Raw genomic sequence first — 18892 nt, forward strand, 5'->3', positions numbered from 1 at the left:
GCATCAGCACTCCTGTATCCCTTGGGTAAATTCCACTGCTGTTGTTTAACATAGTGTTGGAAGTTCTAGCATCAGCAATCAGACAACATAAGGAAATCAAAGGCATCAAAATTGGCAAAGATGAAGTCAAACTTTCACTTTTTGCAGATGACATGATATTATACATGGAAAACCCGATAGACTAACCAAAAGTCTACTAGAACTGATCCATGAACTCAGCAAAGTCACAGGATACAAAATCAATGTACAGAAATCAGTTGCATTCTTATACACTAATAATGAAGCAACAGAAAGACAAATAAAGAAACTGATCCCATTCACAATTGCACCAAGAATCATAAAATACCTAGGAATAAACCTAACCAAAGATATAAAAGATATGTATGCTGAAAACTATAGAAAGCTTATGAAGGAACTTGAAGAAGATATAAAGAAATGGAAAAATATTCCATAGTCATGGATTGGTAGAATAAATATTGTTAAAATGTCAATACTACCCAAAGCTATCTACACATTCAATGCAATCCCAACCAAAATTGCACCAGCATTCTTCTCAAAGCTAGAGCAAGCAATCCTAAAATTTGTATGGAACCACAAAAGACCCCAAATAGCCAAAGTAATATTGAAGAAGACCAAAGCAGGAGGCATCACAGTCCCAGACTTATTCTCTACTACAAAGCTGTAATCATCAAGACAGCATGGTATTGGCACACACAATCGTGTTTAAAATACTGGCGAGCGGGGGGCGCCTGGGTGGCTCAGTCGGTTAAGCATCCTACTTCGGCTCAGGTCATAATCTCACAGTTCGTGAGTTTGAGGCCTGTGTCAGGTTCTGTGCTGACAGCTCAGAGCCTGGAGCCTGCTTTGGATTCTGTGTTTCCCTCTCTCTCTGCCCCTCCCCGGCTTGCACTCTGTCTTTCTCTCTCTCTTTCAAAAATAAATGAACATTAAAATAAAATAAAATAAAATAAAATAAAATAAAATAAAATAAAATAATAAAATACTGGCAAGGGTAACTGACATAACATGTAACCTTGAAATCGTTTCACCTGGATACATTTAATATCAGATACACACACACACACACACACACACACACACACACACGCTATCATGTTCTAAGCATATCAACTAGCTCAGCCACAAACATCTCCAAGGGCTCTGGAAGCTTCCCCAAACAAATAACTACACACACACGTGCAAGGAATGTTACCTTTCTCATCAGGAAGAGAGGGTGCGCTGTCACTTCGTAGAGAATCATCTGCAGCGGTCTGAACCTGTTCATCAATAGAACTCTCCATCTTTTCACCATGAAGCTTCCTCTCATTTTCCTTAGAAGATAGAACTGAGGGACTTTCTTGACGGCTGCTACCACTGCTACTTCTGTTTATAGATATTATGGAAACAAACCAAAAAAAAGGGGGGGGGTGAGAAAGTAAGGTTCATTACTAGGGGGGGTGAGAAAGTAAGGTTCATTACTTCAAAGTAAACTTATTTGACTAAGGGAGTGTGTCTTACGATCAAGATATGAAATGATGAAAGATGTAACACAAAACATAAAATGCTAAATAGAGAAAAGTCCGAGAAGAAACTGTTTTAGGAAAGATGAGTAGGGGAGAGGAAGGTTTGACTGTTAAATAGTCATGGGAGGCAACCACAATTCTCAGGCTATAACTTTTCTTCCCCCTTCATTTTATTTTATTTTATTTTATTAAAGTTTTATTTATTTTTGAGACAGGGAGAGACAGAGCATGAACAGGGGAGGGTCAGAGAGAGGGAGACACAGAATCTGAAACAGGCTCCAGGCTCTGAACTGTCAGCACAGAGCCCGATGCGGGGCTCGAACCCACGGACCGCGAGATCATGACCTGAGCCAAAGTTGGCCACTTAACAGACTGAGCCACCCAGGTGCCCCGCCCCTTCATTTTAAAATCAAGCTACTGGAAAAAGGGGCTTCTGCTTGGCTATTTCAACTTTTCCACAACATCACAATTAATCACAATCTGCTTCAATCCCAACTACTCTACTAGAACTGTTCTTGTAACCTCTACCTGAATTCAATTGCCAAATCTAATAGATAATTCTTCTGCAACATTATATGGTGTTGATCTCTACCTCCTTCTTTATAACCTCCACTTGCTAAAGCAAATGTAGTAAAATGTTAACATCGGTGCAATGTGGATAAAAGATATTAACTCCATATTATTCTTGCAACATTTCTGTAAGCTCAAAATTATATCAAAACTAAATGTCAAATAAAAGACTCTCCTTTGTTACACTCTCTGATTCTACTCTCACCAGCTTTTCTTCCTTTCTTCCGAATAAGTTTTTCTGCTTCTTTCACTTCCTTTTAAATTTTCCTGGCTTTCCTTAAAATGATGGTGACTCCCAGTGTTTTGTTTTTGGTCCCTTTCTGTTTTATGCTACATACTCTCTTTGGCAATCTTATGTATCTCTATAATCTTCTTTTAACTTGTTTTATTTTTTATTTAATTACATCCAAATTAGTAAGCATACAGTGCAACAATGATTTCAGGAGTAGATGCCTTAGCGCCCCTTACCCATTTAGCCCATCCCCCCCCACACCCCCTCCAGTAACCCTCAGTTTGTTCTCCATATTTATGAGTCTCTTCTGTTTTGTCCCCCTCCCTGTTTTTATATTATTTTTGTTTCCCGTCCCTTATGTTCATCTGTTTTGTCTCTTAAAGTCCTCATATGAGTGAAGTCATGATTTTTGTTTTTCTCTAATTTCACTTAGCATAATACCCTCCAGTTCCATCCACGTAGTTGCAAATGGCAAGATTTCATTCTTTCTGATTGCCAAGTAATAGTCCAGTGTGTATATATACCACATCTTCTTTAGCCATTCATCCATTGATGTACATTTGGGCTCTTTCCACACTTCGGCTATTGTTGATAATGCTGCTATAAACATTGGGTGCATGTGTCCCTTCGAAACAGCACACATATATCCTGTGGATATATGTGTCATATATATGCCGTATATGTGTCGTGGATATATGTCCCGTGCTGGGTCGTAGGGTAGTTCTATTTTTAGTTTCTTGAGGAACCTCCAAACTGTTTTCCAGAGTGGTTGCATCAGCTTGCATTTCCACCAACAATGCAAAAGAGATCCTCTTTCTCCACATCCTCGCCAACATCTGTTGTTGCCTGAGTTATTAATTTAGCCATTCTGACAGGTGGTAAGGTGGTATCTCATTGTGGTTTTGATTTGTATTTCCCTGATGATGAGTGATGTTGAGCATTTTTTCATGTGTCAGTTGGCCATCTGGATGTCTTCTTTGGAGAAGTGTCTATTCATGTCTTTTGCCCATTTCTTCACTGGATTATTTTTTTTTTCGGTGTTGAGTTTGAGAAGTTCTTTATAGATTTTGGATACTAAGCCTTTATCTGATATGTCACTTGCAAATATCTTCTCCCATTCTGTCAGTTGCCTTTTAGTTTTGCTGATTGTTTCCTTCGCTGTGCAGAAGCTTTTTATTTTGATGAGGTCCCAATAGTTCAATTTTGCTTTTGTTTCCCTTGCCTCCAGAGACGCGTTGAGTAAGAAGCTGCTGTGGCCAAGATCAAAGAGGTTTTTGCCTGCTTTCTCCTCGAGGATTTTGATGGCTTCCTGTCTTACATTTAGGTCTTTCATCCATTTTGAGTTTATTTTTGTGTATGGTGTAAGAAAGTGGTCCAGGTGCATTCTTCTGCATGTCACTGTCCAGATTTCCCAGCACCACTTGCTGAAGAGACTGTCTTGATTCCATTGGATATTCTTTCTTGCTTTGTCAAAGATTAGTTGGCCATACGTTTGTGGGTCCATTTCTGGGTTCTCTATTCTGTTCCATTGATCTGAGTGTCTGTTCTTGTGCCAGTACCATACTGTCTGGATGGTTACAGCTTTGTAATACAGCTTGAAGTCTGGGATTGTGATGCCTCCTGCTTTGGTTTTCTTTTTCAAGATTGCTTTGGCTATTAGGGAACTTTTCTGGTTCCATACAAATTTTAGGATTATTTGTTCTAGCTCTGTGAAGAATGCTGGTGTTATTCTGATAGGGATTATGCATCTCTATAATTTTAACTATGGTCATTTAGATTGAGCCTCATATCTGTATCAGCTAGCTTTGTCCTTCCCCTGACTTTAAGCCTTAAATTTCCAAATGCTCAGCAAACTTGTTTTCGAAGTCAGTGTTTTCCTTTCTCCCCCTTTGCTTTCCTAAGTTTATTCATTCATTTAAATATACATGGAGAGACATAGCCAATCACAAGCCATGTTTTGAGAGCCTCTGCGTGAGTTCTCTCCTCTTCTGAAATGCCCTTCCTTCCCTGTCTGCCTAATAAACTGCTAATTTAAGACTCAGTTCAAGTATCATTTCTGCAAAGTGCTTGTGGATACCTTCTCCCACTCCCAAGGAAGATTTGGTCACCTCTGTATCTGTATTTATACTGGGTTTTTTTGTGTAGGTTTCTAAAATAGTATTTATCAGAATATTGTGCAATTATATGTCCAGTTTAATAATGTTTTTGAAAGTATAAATCCTATAATATAGCTATAAGGTAAAAGATATAATGCAGGAGCCAGCAAGTGCTTTAAAGTCAGAAGGATATGGGATTAACCTCAGTTATTCCATTCAGCAGTATGTACCAGTAATCACTCACTGAATAAACATGCAGTAGATTGCCTGCCTTCTGTGTGCTAGGCATTTTGCTAAGTTCTAGGGATAGCAGTCCTCATTCAGATGGCTATAATAAAAAAGACGGGCGTGTGGGTGGCTCAGTTGGTGAAGTGTCTGACTTTGGCTCAGGTCATGATCTCATGGTTAGTGGGTTCGAGCCCCAAGTCAGGCTCTGTGCTGACAGCTCGGAGCTCAGAGCTCAGAGCTCAAAGCCTGCTTTGGATTCTGTGTCTCCATCTCTCTGCCCCTCCCCCACTCACGCTCTATCTCTCTCTGTCTCTCAAAAATGAATAAACATTAAAAAATTTTTTTTAAAATATGTGTTTATATATACAATGGAATACTACTTGGCAATGAGAAAGAATGAAATCCTGCCATTTGCAGCAACGTGGATGGAACTGGAGGGTATTATGCTAAATGAAATAAGTCAGTCAGAGAAAAACAGATATCATATGTTTTCACTCTCTGTGGAACTTGAGAAACTTAACAGAAGACCATGAGGGAAAGAAGGGGAAAAAATTAGTTACGAACAGAGAGGGAGGGAGGCAAACCATAAGAGACCCTTAAATACAGAGAACAGAGGGTTAATGGGGAGGGGAGATGGGGGGAGAGGGGAAAATGGGTCATGAGCATTGAGGAGGGCACTTGTTGGGATGAGCACCGGGTGTTGTTTTTAAGTAATGAATCACAGGAATCTACCCCCAAAACCAAGAGCACACTGTATGTTAGCCAACTTGACAATAAATTTTATTTAAAAAAAAAGAAGCAGGAGGAGGAGGAGGAGGAGGAGGAGGAGGAGGAGGGGAAGTGATTGCTAATGGATACAGGGCTTCTTCTGGGGGTGAAGAAAATGAAGGCCTCAAAGAACTTCTAGTCTAGTCCGTAACTGACAAATAAAGGAATGGGATATAGAAGGCAGTAGAGGCTGTAACAGTTACATTTGGAGTGCTATGGGAGAACACATAGAAGGCATTATCTAGAACAGACTGATTCTTGGAGGGGCAGTAAAAGTAAATGAAATAGAGGAGAGAAGGTCTAGAAAACAGGTACATCATATGTAATGGTACAAAAGACAAAGAGAGCATGGTTCTTGCAGAGAATTAGAATAGTTACAATTAGTGGAACATGAAAAAGGGGAAAATGCCAAGAGACAGGGCTGGCATGGACCAAAGCCGCAATAATAAAGGAACTTTCATGCTCTACTAAGTGGCTCTAAAGAAATACCGAAGGTTTCAAACAGGTGAATAGCAAATTGACTGCAGGGGCACCTGGATGGCTCAGCTGGTTAAGCGTCAGACTTCAGCTCAGGTCATAATCTTTCAGTTCATGAGTTTGACCCCGCATCGGGCACTATGCTGACAGCACAGAGCCTGGAGCCTGCTTCAGATTCTGTGTCTCCCTCTCTCTCTGCTCCTCTCCTGCTCACGCTCTGTCTCTGTCTCTCTCTCTCTCAAAAATGAATAAACTTGAAAAAAAAAAAAAGCAAATTGACTGCAAATTTTAGAAAAATCACCTAGTTACCATGTGGTTGTGCAGAGACTGGGGAAAGGTAAGAGAACAGGGAAACCTATTAGGAATCCCCTGTACTAACCCAGTGGACAGCCTAAATGAACAAAGTATCAGTGAAGCTTAAATGAAAATCATACAGCTCCAGAGATATAGCAGATACTTAATACCCAACAATAATGCTTTTTAGTCTCATGACTTTATTTTTTGGTATTATTTATTTTTGAGAGACAGAGAGCACAAGCAGGGGAGGGTCAGAGAGAGAGGGATACACAGAATCTAAAGCAGGCTCCAGGCTCTGAGCTGTCAGCACAGAGCCCGACGCGGGGCTAGAACCCACAAACTGTGAGAACATGACCTGAGCCGAAGCAGGACGCTTAACCAACTGAGCTACCCACGCATCCCTCATGACTTAATTTTTTTAATTGAGGTTTTACTTTGACAATGTGGGTATCCTACCTAGAGGAATGCTAGAAAAGTGGCTTTGAAAATCTTCTAACCCAAGGACAGAATTGAAAACTACAGATATTAATACCACGCAAGAACCAATGACTAAGTATTCGATCTTCTTTTATGATGATAAAAATTAGTAAATGCAGTAATGTCAAGAAACATGGATGTTAGCAAAGCAATGGACAATAAACATAGACCTTGAAGCCAGATAAACCAAGGTTCAATTCCTTGGTGTGCCACTATCTATGTGACCTTGGGTGAGTTTCTAACAGCTCCACGAGCCTCTGTTCCCTACTATAAAATGAGGGCAGTATCTGTTTTGGAAAGTGGTTAAAATTAAACGTAGGAAAAACAAACTTACATAGTGCTTGTACAACGCAGGCTCCCAAGGAATGGTAGTTACATTACTACAAGGAGCAACTATTTTATAAATCAGCTAATCAAATGGGGACTTTGAAGGGGAAAAAACTATTTCATATAAAGAAATGAGATTAAAAGTAAAAAAGAAAAAGCAATGTCTAAGCCATTTATCAGATTTTACTAAATCATACTGTTTTTACCTTCGATCATGATTCTTATATCTTGATGACTCAGAATAACTATCATATGAAGGGGAATACTTCTGATGCTTTGAGTCAAGGGTCCCTTCTTTACTCTGGGAGAGTGAAACAGATGGACTTTTCCTACAAAGACAAAAAAAACCTGATTAAATATTTAAGGCCTCTAATAAGAGAAGGGCTTTAAAAACCATTTAACATCAATACGAGATAAAATCTTGAATAAACAGAAATTCTGAAACAGCTATTACAAAGTATCTGAGAAAGGCATTCACGCACAGAAAATAGTATCTTCTGCTTTATGACAAATAAACACAAATCACCCCAGGTATCAATAAATATAAATAGCCTTAAAACTGATGAATCAGAGACAGTCAAAATGTGATGTGAAAAAAAAAAAAAAAACACACACAAGCATGATCACATCACCCAGGCTGCCTAAAAATTCTCAAATGACTTTTCATTGTTCCTAGAATAAACTCCAAAATCCTCTGGGTCTGCAATGCCCTACCATACTCCGGTCCCTGCACTATCTCCTACCATTCTCCCCTTTGCTCTCTGCCTCCAGTCACATTAGTCTTCCCTCATTTTCTCGTCCTACCTTTGCGTGTACTGACCTGCCTATTCTTTCTCCTTTACACCGCTCACTCCTTTTCACCCACTAGATCTCCCCATAACTTTACCTCCTCAGGAAAATCTTCTGAGGATGCAGGGACATCAGCATCCCCAAGCTATTCAAATTCCTTTGTCACATATCTCAGGAACATATGTTCTTTTCTCTTGTAACACTTAACCTGTTTGTAAGTGTGACTTCACTTAAGTGAATATTTGATTACAATATCTATCCCCCCCCCCCCCCAAAACTGTATGTCTGTAACTATATTCCCAGTACGCACAACAGTGCCTGGGACATAGTAGACACTCATTGCACATTTGCCGAATGACTGAATATTAACCTATCTGCTTCAGCTCTGGTCCTCAGCTGTTTCACGAAGTCGGGAGCATGCTGCCGCTGGTGGTCATATAGCGTTGCGAGGGGAGCTCCTGAAGCAGTAATGGCATCTGAGATATGAGTCCGAGTCAACTCTGCCATCTAAATAAGAACACACACAAGGCAAAAGCAGACATTAAAAAATGGTAACATCACAGAAACTGAGAAGGAGCATAGTGTCTTTGAAAGGTCACTGGATTGAGGGGCGCCTAGGTGGCTCAGTCGGTTGAGCGTCCGACTTCGGCTCAGGTCATTCATGATCTCACAGTTTGTGAGTTTGAGCCCCGCGTCAGACTCTGTGCTGACAGCTCAGAGCCTGGAGCCTGCTTTGGATTCCGTGTCTCCCTCTCTCTCTGCCCCTCCGCCACTCACACTCTGTCTCTCTCTCTCCTTCAAAAATAAACAAACATTAAAAAAAAAAATTTAAAAAAAAAAAAAGGTCACTGGATTGAGAGCAAGTTAATTCTGCCATAATAGGTAAAGTGCCGTGGGCAAGTCATTTAGACTCTTTTAGTCTCAATAGCTTCCTTATAAAAACAAAGAGTTGGATGGAGCACATGATTTCTAAGGGTTCATCCAGTTACAGCACTATGAATTAAGACAAAATCTTCAAGTCATATAATAGGCCATAGTAAACCAAAAATTAAATCTTCCTTCAAGAATCAATTCAATTACTACTTCCTATCTGTTTTCTGACCTACAATGTCAAGTGTTTTCCCTATTATTAGGCACTTCTGCGAAGGCTCCATGTATTACTCATCTGGTATTTATTCAGTCACTGCCTTGACAACTTGAAGCGTTTTTGAAATCTTTGTTAGTGTTGTCTAAAATTTTCTTAAAATAATTCAAACTTATTTGCACAATCCCACTGTACCCAACACAGTAGGTTTGTGGCTTTTTAGTAACATCCACATGCAGCCAAAAATCCATGCATAACTTTTGACTTCCCCAGAATTGAACTACTAATAGTCTACTGTTGACTAGAAGCCTTACCACTAACATAAAGTTGATTCACACATATTTGGGACATTATATACATTATACACTACATTGTATATATGTATAATTGGGTATACATGTATAATTCTTACAATACAGTAAGCTAGAGGAAAGAAAATGTTATGAAGAAAATCCTAAGGAAGAAAAATTACATTTATAGTACCGTAAGGTATTTGTCAAAAAAATTTGCAGTTGACCTTTACATTTCAAATGCATGTTTTTCAAGAGTCAACTGTATTCTTTCTTTTTTAAAGTTTATCTATTTATTGAGAGAGAGAGAGAGAGAGAGGAGGAGGAGGAGGAGAAAGAGAGAGAGAGGGAGCATCCTAAGCAGGCTCCGCAACAGTGCAGAGACTGACACAGGACTTCATCCCCCCCATAAGATCATGACCTGAGCCAAAATTGAGAGTCAGACGCCTAACCCACTGGGTCAACCCGGCGTCCTAAGAGTCAGCTGTAATCTATTTCTTGATTACGGTGGCATTTATAGGGATGGATAGATAGATAAAAAAGACACAGATATATATATAGATATGGTAGCTACATCTATTTGACAAATGTATCTTACATATGTATCAAAACTCATCAAATAGTATACTTATAATGGGTATATTTTATTATTAGTAAATTATACATCATAAAATCAGTATATATATTTGAAAGATTTTATTTTTGTATGTATGTATGTATTTGAGAGAGAAAGAGAGAGCAGGGGACAGGCAATGGAAGAGGGAGAGAGAGAGGATCTTAAGCAGGGCCCCACGTCCAGCACGGAGCCTGACGCAGGGCACCATCTCACCCCCATGAGATTGGGACCTGAGCTGAAATCAAGAGTCAGACACTTAACCAAATGAGCCACCCATGCCTCATAAAGTCAATATATTTTTTAAAAGCTTACTCTAGGACAGACATTTAGAGTTTCTCCATCTTTTTTTCCAGCGTCTGTATCACTCACATGTATAATATACTACAATAAATGGTGCCTCTTAATTCAATAGTGTATGGCTCCCACTGAAAGTCACTGATTAAAAGTATGTATTTGCGGGGCACCTTGGTGGCTCAGTCGGTTGAGCATCTGACTTCGGCTCAGGTCATGATCTCATGGTTCATGAGTTCGAGCCCCACGTCGGGCTTTGTGCTGACAGCTCGGAGCCTGGAGCCTGAAGCTTTCAGATTCTGTGTCTCCCTCTCTCTCTCTGCCCCTCCCCTGCTTGCACTCTGTCTCTCTCTCTCTCTCTCAAAAGTAAACATTAAAAAAAATTTTTTTAATAAATAAATAAAATAAATCTTTGAAAAAAAGAAAGTATGTATTTGCTAGATGTTAGAAACCCATTACGGTGAAGACCAAATTTACTCAGCATGACTAATAAGAAAAGGGCTCTCAATGGCTCTTACTTCACAGATTTGGCGAGCTGCATCTGTGGTGAGGCGAGCAGTCTCTGTTTGCTGAGCAGCTATTTTACAAGTTGCTTCCTGCAGGACTTCGGTGACTTCCCGCTGTGATTTGACCACCTGCTGTAATGATTCTGCGTGGACCTGAAAATAAAAAGGAGTAAAAAGAGAGCTTATGTTATGTTATGTCACAGTCTCTCCCTACCCCAAATTAGCTTTAATCTGTAAAATTGTTTCATGGATCAAATGCCTTGTAAAATAAAACATTAGACTATTATCTGGGTTTCTTGTCTTAAAATCTAGAGTCTTAAAATCACTGCTGGAGTTTAATTTTTAACTCCAGTGTTCGTGAGTTGTGGTTTCTTTAAACAAGTAACTGCTATGTACCTCAGCTGCCGCTTCTCTAAATTGGGGATAAATCCTGACTAATTTATTTCACAGGAATCAAATGACAGGAAATTACCCCATATGGCATAACGTATGAAAGCACTATTATTTACATCTTTTCTTTTATACTCCTATATAATTAAAAGAATACTAACACCATTTCAAAGATACAAATTTAGGTACAAATAACCAGTACCTGTTGCAAAAATAAGTACCTGAGCTGCTTTGTTTCGGGTTTCTTCTAATTGTCTCTGACACTCCAGAGCCTCTTGTTCAGCCTTCAATTTCAAAAGGGCCAAGTCTCTTTCATGGCGTTGCTGCTGTGCCTTCAAAAGAAAAAAATGATCAACTATTAATTCTAAGATGCTAAACTATTTTAACACAGTGACTATATTACACGTAATGCTATTTTCCTAACCCAAATTTTTTGAAGCAACCAATGAGAGCTTAAAGGAAAGACAGCAAATAGGATGGACACAAATCATTTATCAAAGACTTAACGACCACCTACTATGTGTCAAATAATGTAGTAATATAAAAAATTTCCAAGGCACACAGGACTAAGAACTCATACTAAAAAGCTGGATTCAAAGCAAAATCGATAGTACCTCTTTAGAAGAGATTAAAATGTCCTATGTGTGAACATAAAGATAACACCTCACATCTCAGAATTTTATGATTCCTTTATTTTGGCTGTGAAGGAGCAGTTTCATAAAAATGCTGCCCCAAAGAAGGTCTCCTTCTCACCAGGACCCTTTGTTTCCATTATTCCATACAATGCTACCTATAAATTTATATTTTTTTCATTGGTTCTGGAATAGTGCTAAATGTAGGTTTTCTAAAGGTGGTGAGGCTGTATGTAAAGTTATACAATGCCCTGCACAAATACGAAAGCCCAGAATTATAATTATATTCATAAAATGGTAGAAAAACTCAGTGCTTTTTTGGATTCCTAGGTAAACATGGCTCTGGGGTCATTTCTCCATTCCAGTGACATAACCACCATAGTTGTTATAAGTCCCTCCCCCTTCTCCTGAAGGGAACACTTGGAAATGTCTGGGAAATTTTTGCTGTCATGACTGGACAGTACTACTGTCATTTGTTGGGAGAGGTGCAGGAATGCTGAACTTCTTGCAAAGTATGGGACAATTCCACACAAAGAACACTCTTTAGATATTTGGGAAGGAACAACTACAAAATAAAATCGGAAAAAAAAAACTATTTACAACAGCACCAAAAGACATAAAATATTTGGGAAGAAATTTAAAAATGTGTAAGATCTTGGGGCACCTGGGTGGCCCAGTAGGATAAGTGACCAACTCTTGATTTTGGCTCAAGTCATGATTTCGCAGTTCGTGAGTTTGAGCCCCACATCAGGCTCTGTGCTGATGGTGCAGAGCCTGCTTGGGATTCTCCCTCTCTCCTCTCTCTGCCCCTCCTATGTTCTCTCTCTCTCTCTCTCTCTCTCTCTCTCTCTCTCTCAAAATAAGTAAAATAAACTTTTAAAAACATTTTTTAAATGTGTAAGATCTTTACACTGAAAATTACGTTGCTGAAATATTTTTAAAACCTAAGTAGACACAGATATCACATTCATGAATTAGAAAATGCCACTGTTAAGATATAAAGTTTTGAGAATGTAAGCTGGTGCAGCCACTCTGGAAAACAGTATAGAGGTTCCTCAGAAAACTAAAAATAGAACTACCCTACAGCCCAGCAATTGCACTACTAGGTATTTATCCAAGGGATACAGGTGTGCTGTTTCGAAAGGACACGTGCACCCCCATGTTTACAGCAGCACTATCAACAATAGCCCAAGTATGGAAAGAGCCCAAATGTCCATCAACAGATGAATGGATAAAGAAGATGTGGTATTGGTATATATATGTGTGTGTATACACACACACACACACACACACACACACACACAGGAGTATTACTCGGCAATCAAAAAGAATGGAATCTTGCCATTTGCAACTACGTGGATGGAACTGGAGGGTATTATGCTAAGTGAAAGTAGGGCAAGACAAGTATCATATGACTTCACTCATATGAGGACTTTAAGAGACAAAACAGATGAACATAAAGGAAGGGAAGCAAAAATCATATAAAAACAGGGAGGGGGACAAAACATAAGAGGCTCTTAAATATGGAAAACAAACAGAGGGTTACTGGAGGAGGTGTGGGAGGGGGGACAGGCTAAATGGGTAAAGGGCACTAAGGCATCTACTCCTGAAATCATTGTTGCACTATATGCTAACTAATTTGGATGTAAATTAAAAAAATTAAATTAAATTAAAAAAATTTTTTTAATGTTATATAGCACAGAAAAAAAAAAACAACTATAAAGTCTACCCCCAAATTGATCTGATTCTTTTTTTTTTTAATAATTTTTTTAAATAAGATTTCATAACTTGGGCATTACACTTAATTGAGATTTCTAGATTTTCTTGGAAATCATCTATAGATTCAATGCCATTCAAATCAAAATTATACCAGGCATTTTTTTTCCTTTTCTTTTTTTTTTTTTTTTTGTATAAACTGATAAACTGATTCTAAAAGTTATGTAGAAATGTAAAAAAAAAAAACCCTAAAATGGCCAAAACCACCTTGAGAAAGAACAAAGTTGAAGTAATTACACTCTGATTTCATGACTCACTCTAAAGGCATGTTAAAACAGTATGGTGCTGGAGTTAAGGATAGACAAACAGATCAATGGAAAAGGACAGAGTCCAGAAACAGATCGACACATAAGTGACTACTTAATTGTTGATAAAGGTGCCTAGGTAATTTAAGTCTTTTTAAGAAAATAGTGATGAAACAACTGAAAATCTACATGGAGGAAAAGATAAACTTTGGTCCCTTCTTCACACCCCATAACTAACTTGAGATGGTTCACACACTTAAATATAAAAGCCAAAACTATAACACTTTTTGGAAAAACATAAAAGAATATTTTTGTTACAGTACCTTAATATCTTAGGATAGGCAAAGATTTCTTAGAAAACAAAAGGGACTACCATAAAAGAAAAAAATTAAAAACTAGATTTCATTAAAATTAAAATATTCTGCACTTCGAAAGATAACAGTTTAAAAATAAAAGGGCAAAAAAGAAAAAATTTTTTTAATTAAAAGGCAAGCCAAGGACAGAGAAACAGTACTTGAAATATATCTGAAAAGGACCTGTGTCTAGAATATATAAAGAACTCCTACAACTCAACAACAACCTTATTATGAAATAGGCAAAAAATCTGAATATTCACAAAAGACAATGTGAGAATGGTCAATAAATACACAAAAAGATTATCAACCTATCAGTCATCAAAGAAACACAAATTAAAACCACAATGGGCCACCACTTCAGTCTCACTAGGATGCCTAGAATAGCAAATGACAGCAAGGACAGGGAGCAACTGGGACTCTCACATGGGAGTCAGATGTTACAACTACTTTGGAAAACAGTATAACAGTTTCATACGAAGTTAAACATACACTTTTACTTGACCCAAGCAATTACGCTCCTGGGTATTAAAGCAAGAAAAATGAAAGCATATGTTGAATACAGAGTTCTAAAAAAATATTCATAACAGGAATATTTATAATAGCCCCAAACTGGAAATAATACAAATGTACATCAACAGGAGGAGGGATAAACAAACTACATGACACTGATCAATGGAATATTATTCAGACAAAAATCAACACAAACAAAACAATGGATACTGCAAGGATGAATCTTAAAAACATTATGCCACATAAAATAAGCGAAACACAACAGAGTACAAAGTATATAACCATTTATATGAAGTTTTAGACCAGGCAAAAATAAAACCACAGTGATTAGGAATCAGAACAGTAACTCTCTAGGAGAGAGGATTAACTAAAAAGGACTATGGGTGAACTTTCTGAAGTGATAGAAGTATTCTATATTTTGATTAGGGTGGTGGTTATACTGATCGAAACCAATCAAACTATGGAACACTTAAAATCTGTATATTTTAGTATATTGTAAATACTAAGTTTTATTGTTTTTGTTTCTTTTTTTAAAGATAACCAACAGAACTTTTATGTAGGAACACTACGTAGACCTTTATTAGATGTTTATTCGCTAAGGAAAAGTGCACATTATCCTGGCTTTACCAAATACCTGGATCTCAGAGACTTTTCTTTCTGGTACAAATAAAACATTAAAAGCAAAAACAGAAACAAAAGGTCATCTCTGACTTGTCAGTGAAAAAGACAATACTGAGAGCTGTCCGATTAGCTGATGTTCACAGTCATTTTAAAAAGCAGAGAACAAGGAAAATAAAGGATTTGAGAGAGAATGACCGAATTACTGTTTTGCTGCCAAATGTCAGATGTTTCATTTTCTTTTTAGCACTCTGTGTGATAGTTTTCCCACAGTTATTTATAGGTGCTGTATGTCACGCTATTTTTTTCTACTTGGCAGGATAAAGTTTTGTGTGTTGCTGTTGTTACTGTTTTTGTTGTCTACCTCATCATTGAAACGATTTTAAATAGAAAAGAGAAAAAACCCAGAAAGCTAAAGAAGAAAACTCCACAAATACCTTTATGATCTGAGCCAGAGACACGCTCTCCTGCTGAGCCAGCGATATGCCCCTAACTCTCTCCACATCTGAGAGCTGGCGCACGGACTCCTCAATGGCACTCAAGTAACTGAGTTCTGCCGCCATTCGATGCTGGAGGCCAGCAGGAGAAAAGCGCTTAGAACCTGGAAGGCATAATAACTGTCAAATGTAAAAAAGCTCACGTGAAGCAACATCTCAGATTTCTGATATTCATTTCTTGTCTTAAGACCCAAAACGCGGGCGCCTGCGTGGCTGGGTCAGTTGAGCTGCAGACTCTTGATTTCGGCTCGGGTTGTGATCTCAGAGTCATGGGATCGAGCCCCAGGTGGGGCTCCACACTGAGCATGGAGGCTACTGAGGATTCTCTCTCTCACTCTCTGCGCCTCTCCCTGCCTCACGCTCTCTCTTTCTCACTCTAAAATTAAATTAATTAATTAAGAGCCAAAAGAGTTTGTTTTCCATTGTGGGAAAAGACAGTGACTTATTAATAGTACAATGTACATTTTTCAGGTGTGTTTGACTAATGCTGACAAAACGGGGAAAATCACCACTGCTGAATCTGTACTTCTTTTCCTGCATAGTTTTTAATACTTCAAAAAGTAATCACATGCACTTGAGATAACATTTCCCTACAGCTCGACTGAAAGAAAAAGGATTTTAAGGGGAAAAAATAGTACTTGAAATTACAACTACATGGATCTACTTGCCTGGTGCCGAGGCCATCTCTGAGGGCGTTCTGCTGGCAGGAGGGTTCATGTCAGTAAAAGGTGCATTAGGCTTAAATCCTGTCACAGATGGAGGCATCATTACCGAAGATTTAGATCTTTCCAGTGACGTTCCTGGAAGGTCAAACTGCAACAATTTCTGGGAACTTGGAGATAGGGGAGAAGTTGGAGTTTTCTGAGATCTTCCCTTGTCTGACGAGACACTAGAAGTTTTGTTTTATAAAGATGTTAGAGAAAGGAAAACTACTTCAAGAACCAGCTAAACATTTCACAAGAACAGCACGCATTACATTCTGTATTTAAACGCTAGCTTTTAAAGGCTGTGATTCAGGCTTTCAATCATTGAACACAGTCGCCATGTTGAGTGAATGACTAGGAGTAGGTCTCTAACTGCCAGATCTGCAGTGGTGAATGAGCAAGGCACAAACCCTGCCCAAAATAATAAAATAGAAAAGGAGTCTCAATTAAATTGGCACTTAACTCTTTCCTCTACAATGTACATATATAATAAATCACTTATTATAGTGGAGGCAAAACTTTCTAATATACTTAGATCTTGTACAGCAATAAAATTATAGCTATTTATAAAAGGTAAAGTCAGTCAAGCCTATCTTATAAAAAAGTCTTAAAATATCTCTGAAAGAGAATAAAGTATAATTTTGTATTAAAAATCAAATGACAAAACTTCTCTTTTGTTATCTGTCTTAACCCAGAGCCACAGCAAAAAGTTACTTTCATATTAACCATATTTAAGTACTTTATATATATTCATTTGTTTCCATCCGCCTTTTAATGCTACGGTTCTTTCCTGAACTTTCTAATATGAAGTAATCCCTCAGAAGCAGTCTGACTGGAATAACTCTTAAGGTATTTATTTCAACAGAAGGCAAAGGTCTAGTCCCTCTCTGAGAAATCTGGCTCATATTAAAGTTACTATTTCTCATAACAAGAAGATGTTGTCAAGCACTAAACATTTATTTATTGAATAAATTACTTAAGGTACTCCATAAAGCATGTTAGCCCAGTTAACATATTTCTAACACGGTAAAACAAGTTTACTTTTAGCTTTAATAAAACCAGGAGATAGTTTTCAAAGGTAGACATTTCTCCTACACCCAGCATATAAATATTTGAATTAAAGTAGTCTTAAGAGGCACTCGCTTGTTTACCGTGACCTTTAATTTACTATTCATGGTTTATAGAAATACTATTTCCAATAGTCTGACAACTTCATTTATGGAACATAAAAAGAATTTTATTACTTCTGTCTAATAGATTTCCAAGAACGAATTACAACACAATATCAAAACCAAGTACTCTGCCTGAACCTCACCTTACGGTTTTATAAGCTGAATTTTTATTGCTCTGCCCAGAAGATTTACCTAGACTAGTATTTCCAAAACTATGGTTCCAGTGATACTAACAAGTTTCCCCAAAAATAAAAAGAACAGAAAGCTAAAGAGCTGGGGACAGAGAGTGACTAAGCCAAATGAGCTAAGAAAAAAATGGGTGAAATAATTTTTTAAAAATCTGACACTTCGGGGCGCCTGGGTGGCGCAGTCGGTTAAGCGTCCGACTTCAGCCAGGTCACGATCTCACAGTCCGTGAGTTCGAGCCCCGCGTCGGGCTCTGGGCTGATGGCTCAGAGCCTGGAGCCTGTTTCCGATTCTGTGTCTCCCTCTCTCTCTGCCCCTCTGCCGTTCATGCTCTGTCTCTCTCTGTCCCAAAAATAAATAAATGTTGAAAAAAAAAAATTAAAAAAAAAAAAATCTGACACTTCTGGGGTGCCTGGGTGACTCAGTTGGTTGAGCGTCTGACTTTGGCTCAGGTCGTGATCTCACAGTTCCTGAGTTAGAGCCCCGCATAAGGCTCTCTGCTGTCAGCACAGAGCCCACTTCAGATCCTCTGTCCCCCTCTCTCTCTGCACCTCCCCTGCTCCCGTTCTCTCTCTCAAAAATAAATAAACATTTTTTAAAAATCTGGACTCTTCATCAAAGCTTCAAATCATTTTATCCACTGTGAATCTCCATGGGGAGAAGAGTTCTAGTCTATGGTATGGACCATTTATCAAACTTATTTGGCTATGGATTCTGTTTCAGAAATGTTTAACTTTACAGATTTTGGTAAATAAATCATCAGAATATCTCTAAAGAAAGGTAGTTGTCTGAATTCCAAAATCAATGAAAAAGAAGTTAAGATTCTATTTTAAATACAGCAATGATGGTATTAACAATATAAGATATGTAGCACGAAAGCATTAAAAATGATTATCTGTGACACTGCACTACTGTACTAGAAAAAGCATACAGTTAGTTTAAATTTCCAGAAGGACAAAATCAGTGCAATAGATAAAAAGCCATGTGAACAGGGGCACCTGGGTGGCTCAGTTGGTTGAGTGTGGATTCTTGATTTCAGCTCAGGTCATGATCTCAGAGTTGTGAGATTGAGCCCAGTGCCAGGCTCCACGCTGAGTGTGGAGTCTGTTTAAGATTCCACATTCTTGGGGCGCCTGGGTGGCTCAGTCAGTTAAGCATCTGACTTCGGCTCAGGTCATGATCTCGCGGTCTGTGGGTTCGAGCCCCACGTTGGGTTCTGTGCTGATAGCTCAGAG

The 18892-nt window shown here is 38.4% G+C and overlaps 1 protein-coding gene across 3 annotated transcripts in view; it reads right to left on the reverse strand.

The window, feature by feature from the left end:
- Positions 1-18892, reverse strand: part of CEP350 (centrosomal protein 350) — a 158007-nt gene that overhangs the window by 74289 nt on the left and 64826 nt on the right. For all 3 annotated transcript variants that reach the window (XM_047840249.1, XM_047840247.1, XM_047840250.1), the window contains exons 16-22: positions 16264-16484; positions 15536-15699; positions 11183-11293; positions 10584-10724; positions 8155-8291; positions 7202-7324; positions 1214-1383 (exon numbers count right to left, since the gene is read on the reverse strand). In XM_047840249.1, coding sequence (XP_047696205.1) covers positions 1214-1383; positions 7202-7324; positions 8155-8291; positions 10584-10724; positions 11183-11293; positions 15536-15699; positions 16264-16484 — 1067 coding nt within the window. The remainder of the gene's footprint in view (positions 1-1213; positions 1384-7201; positions 7325-8154; positions 8292-10583; positions 10725-11182; positions 11294-15535; positions 15700-16263; positions 16485-18892) is intronic.

This window comes from Prionailurus viverrinus, chromosome F1, assembly GCF_022837055.1.
Source record: "Prionailurus viverrinus isolate Anna chromosome F1, UM_Priviv_1.0, whole genome shotgun sequence".
Lineage (NCBI taxonomy): Eukaryota > Metazoa > Chordata > Mammalia > Carnivora > Felidae > Prionailurus > Prionailurus viverrinus.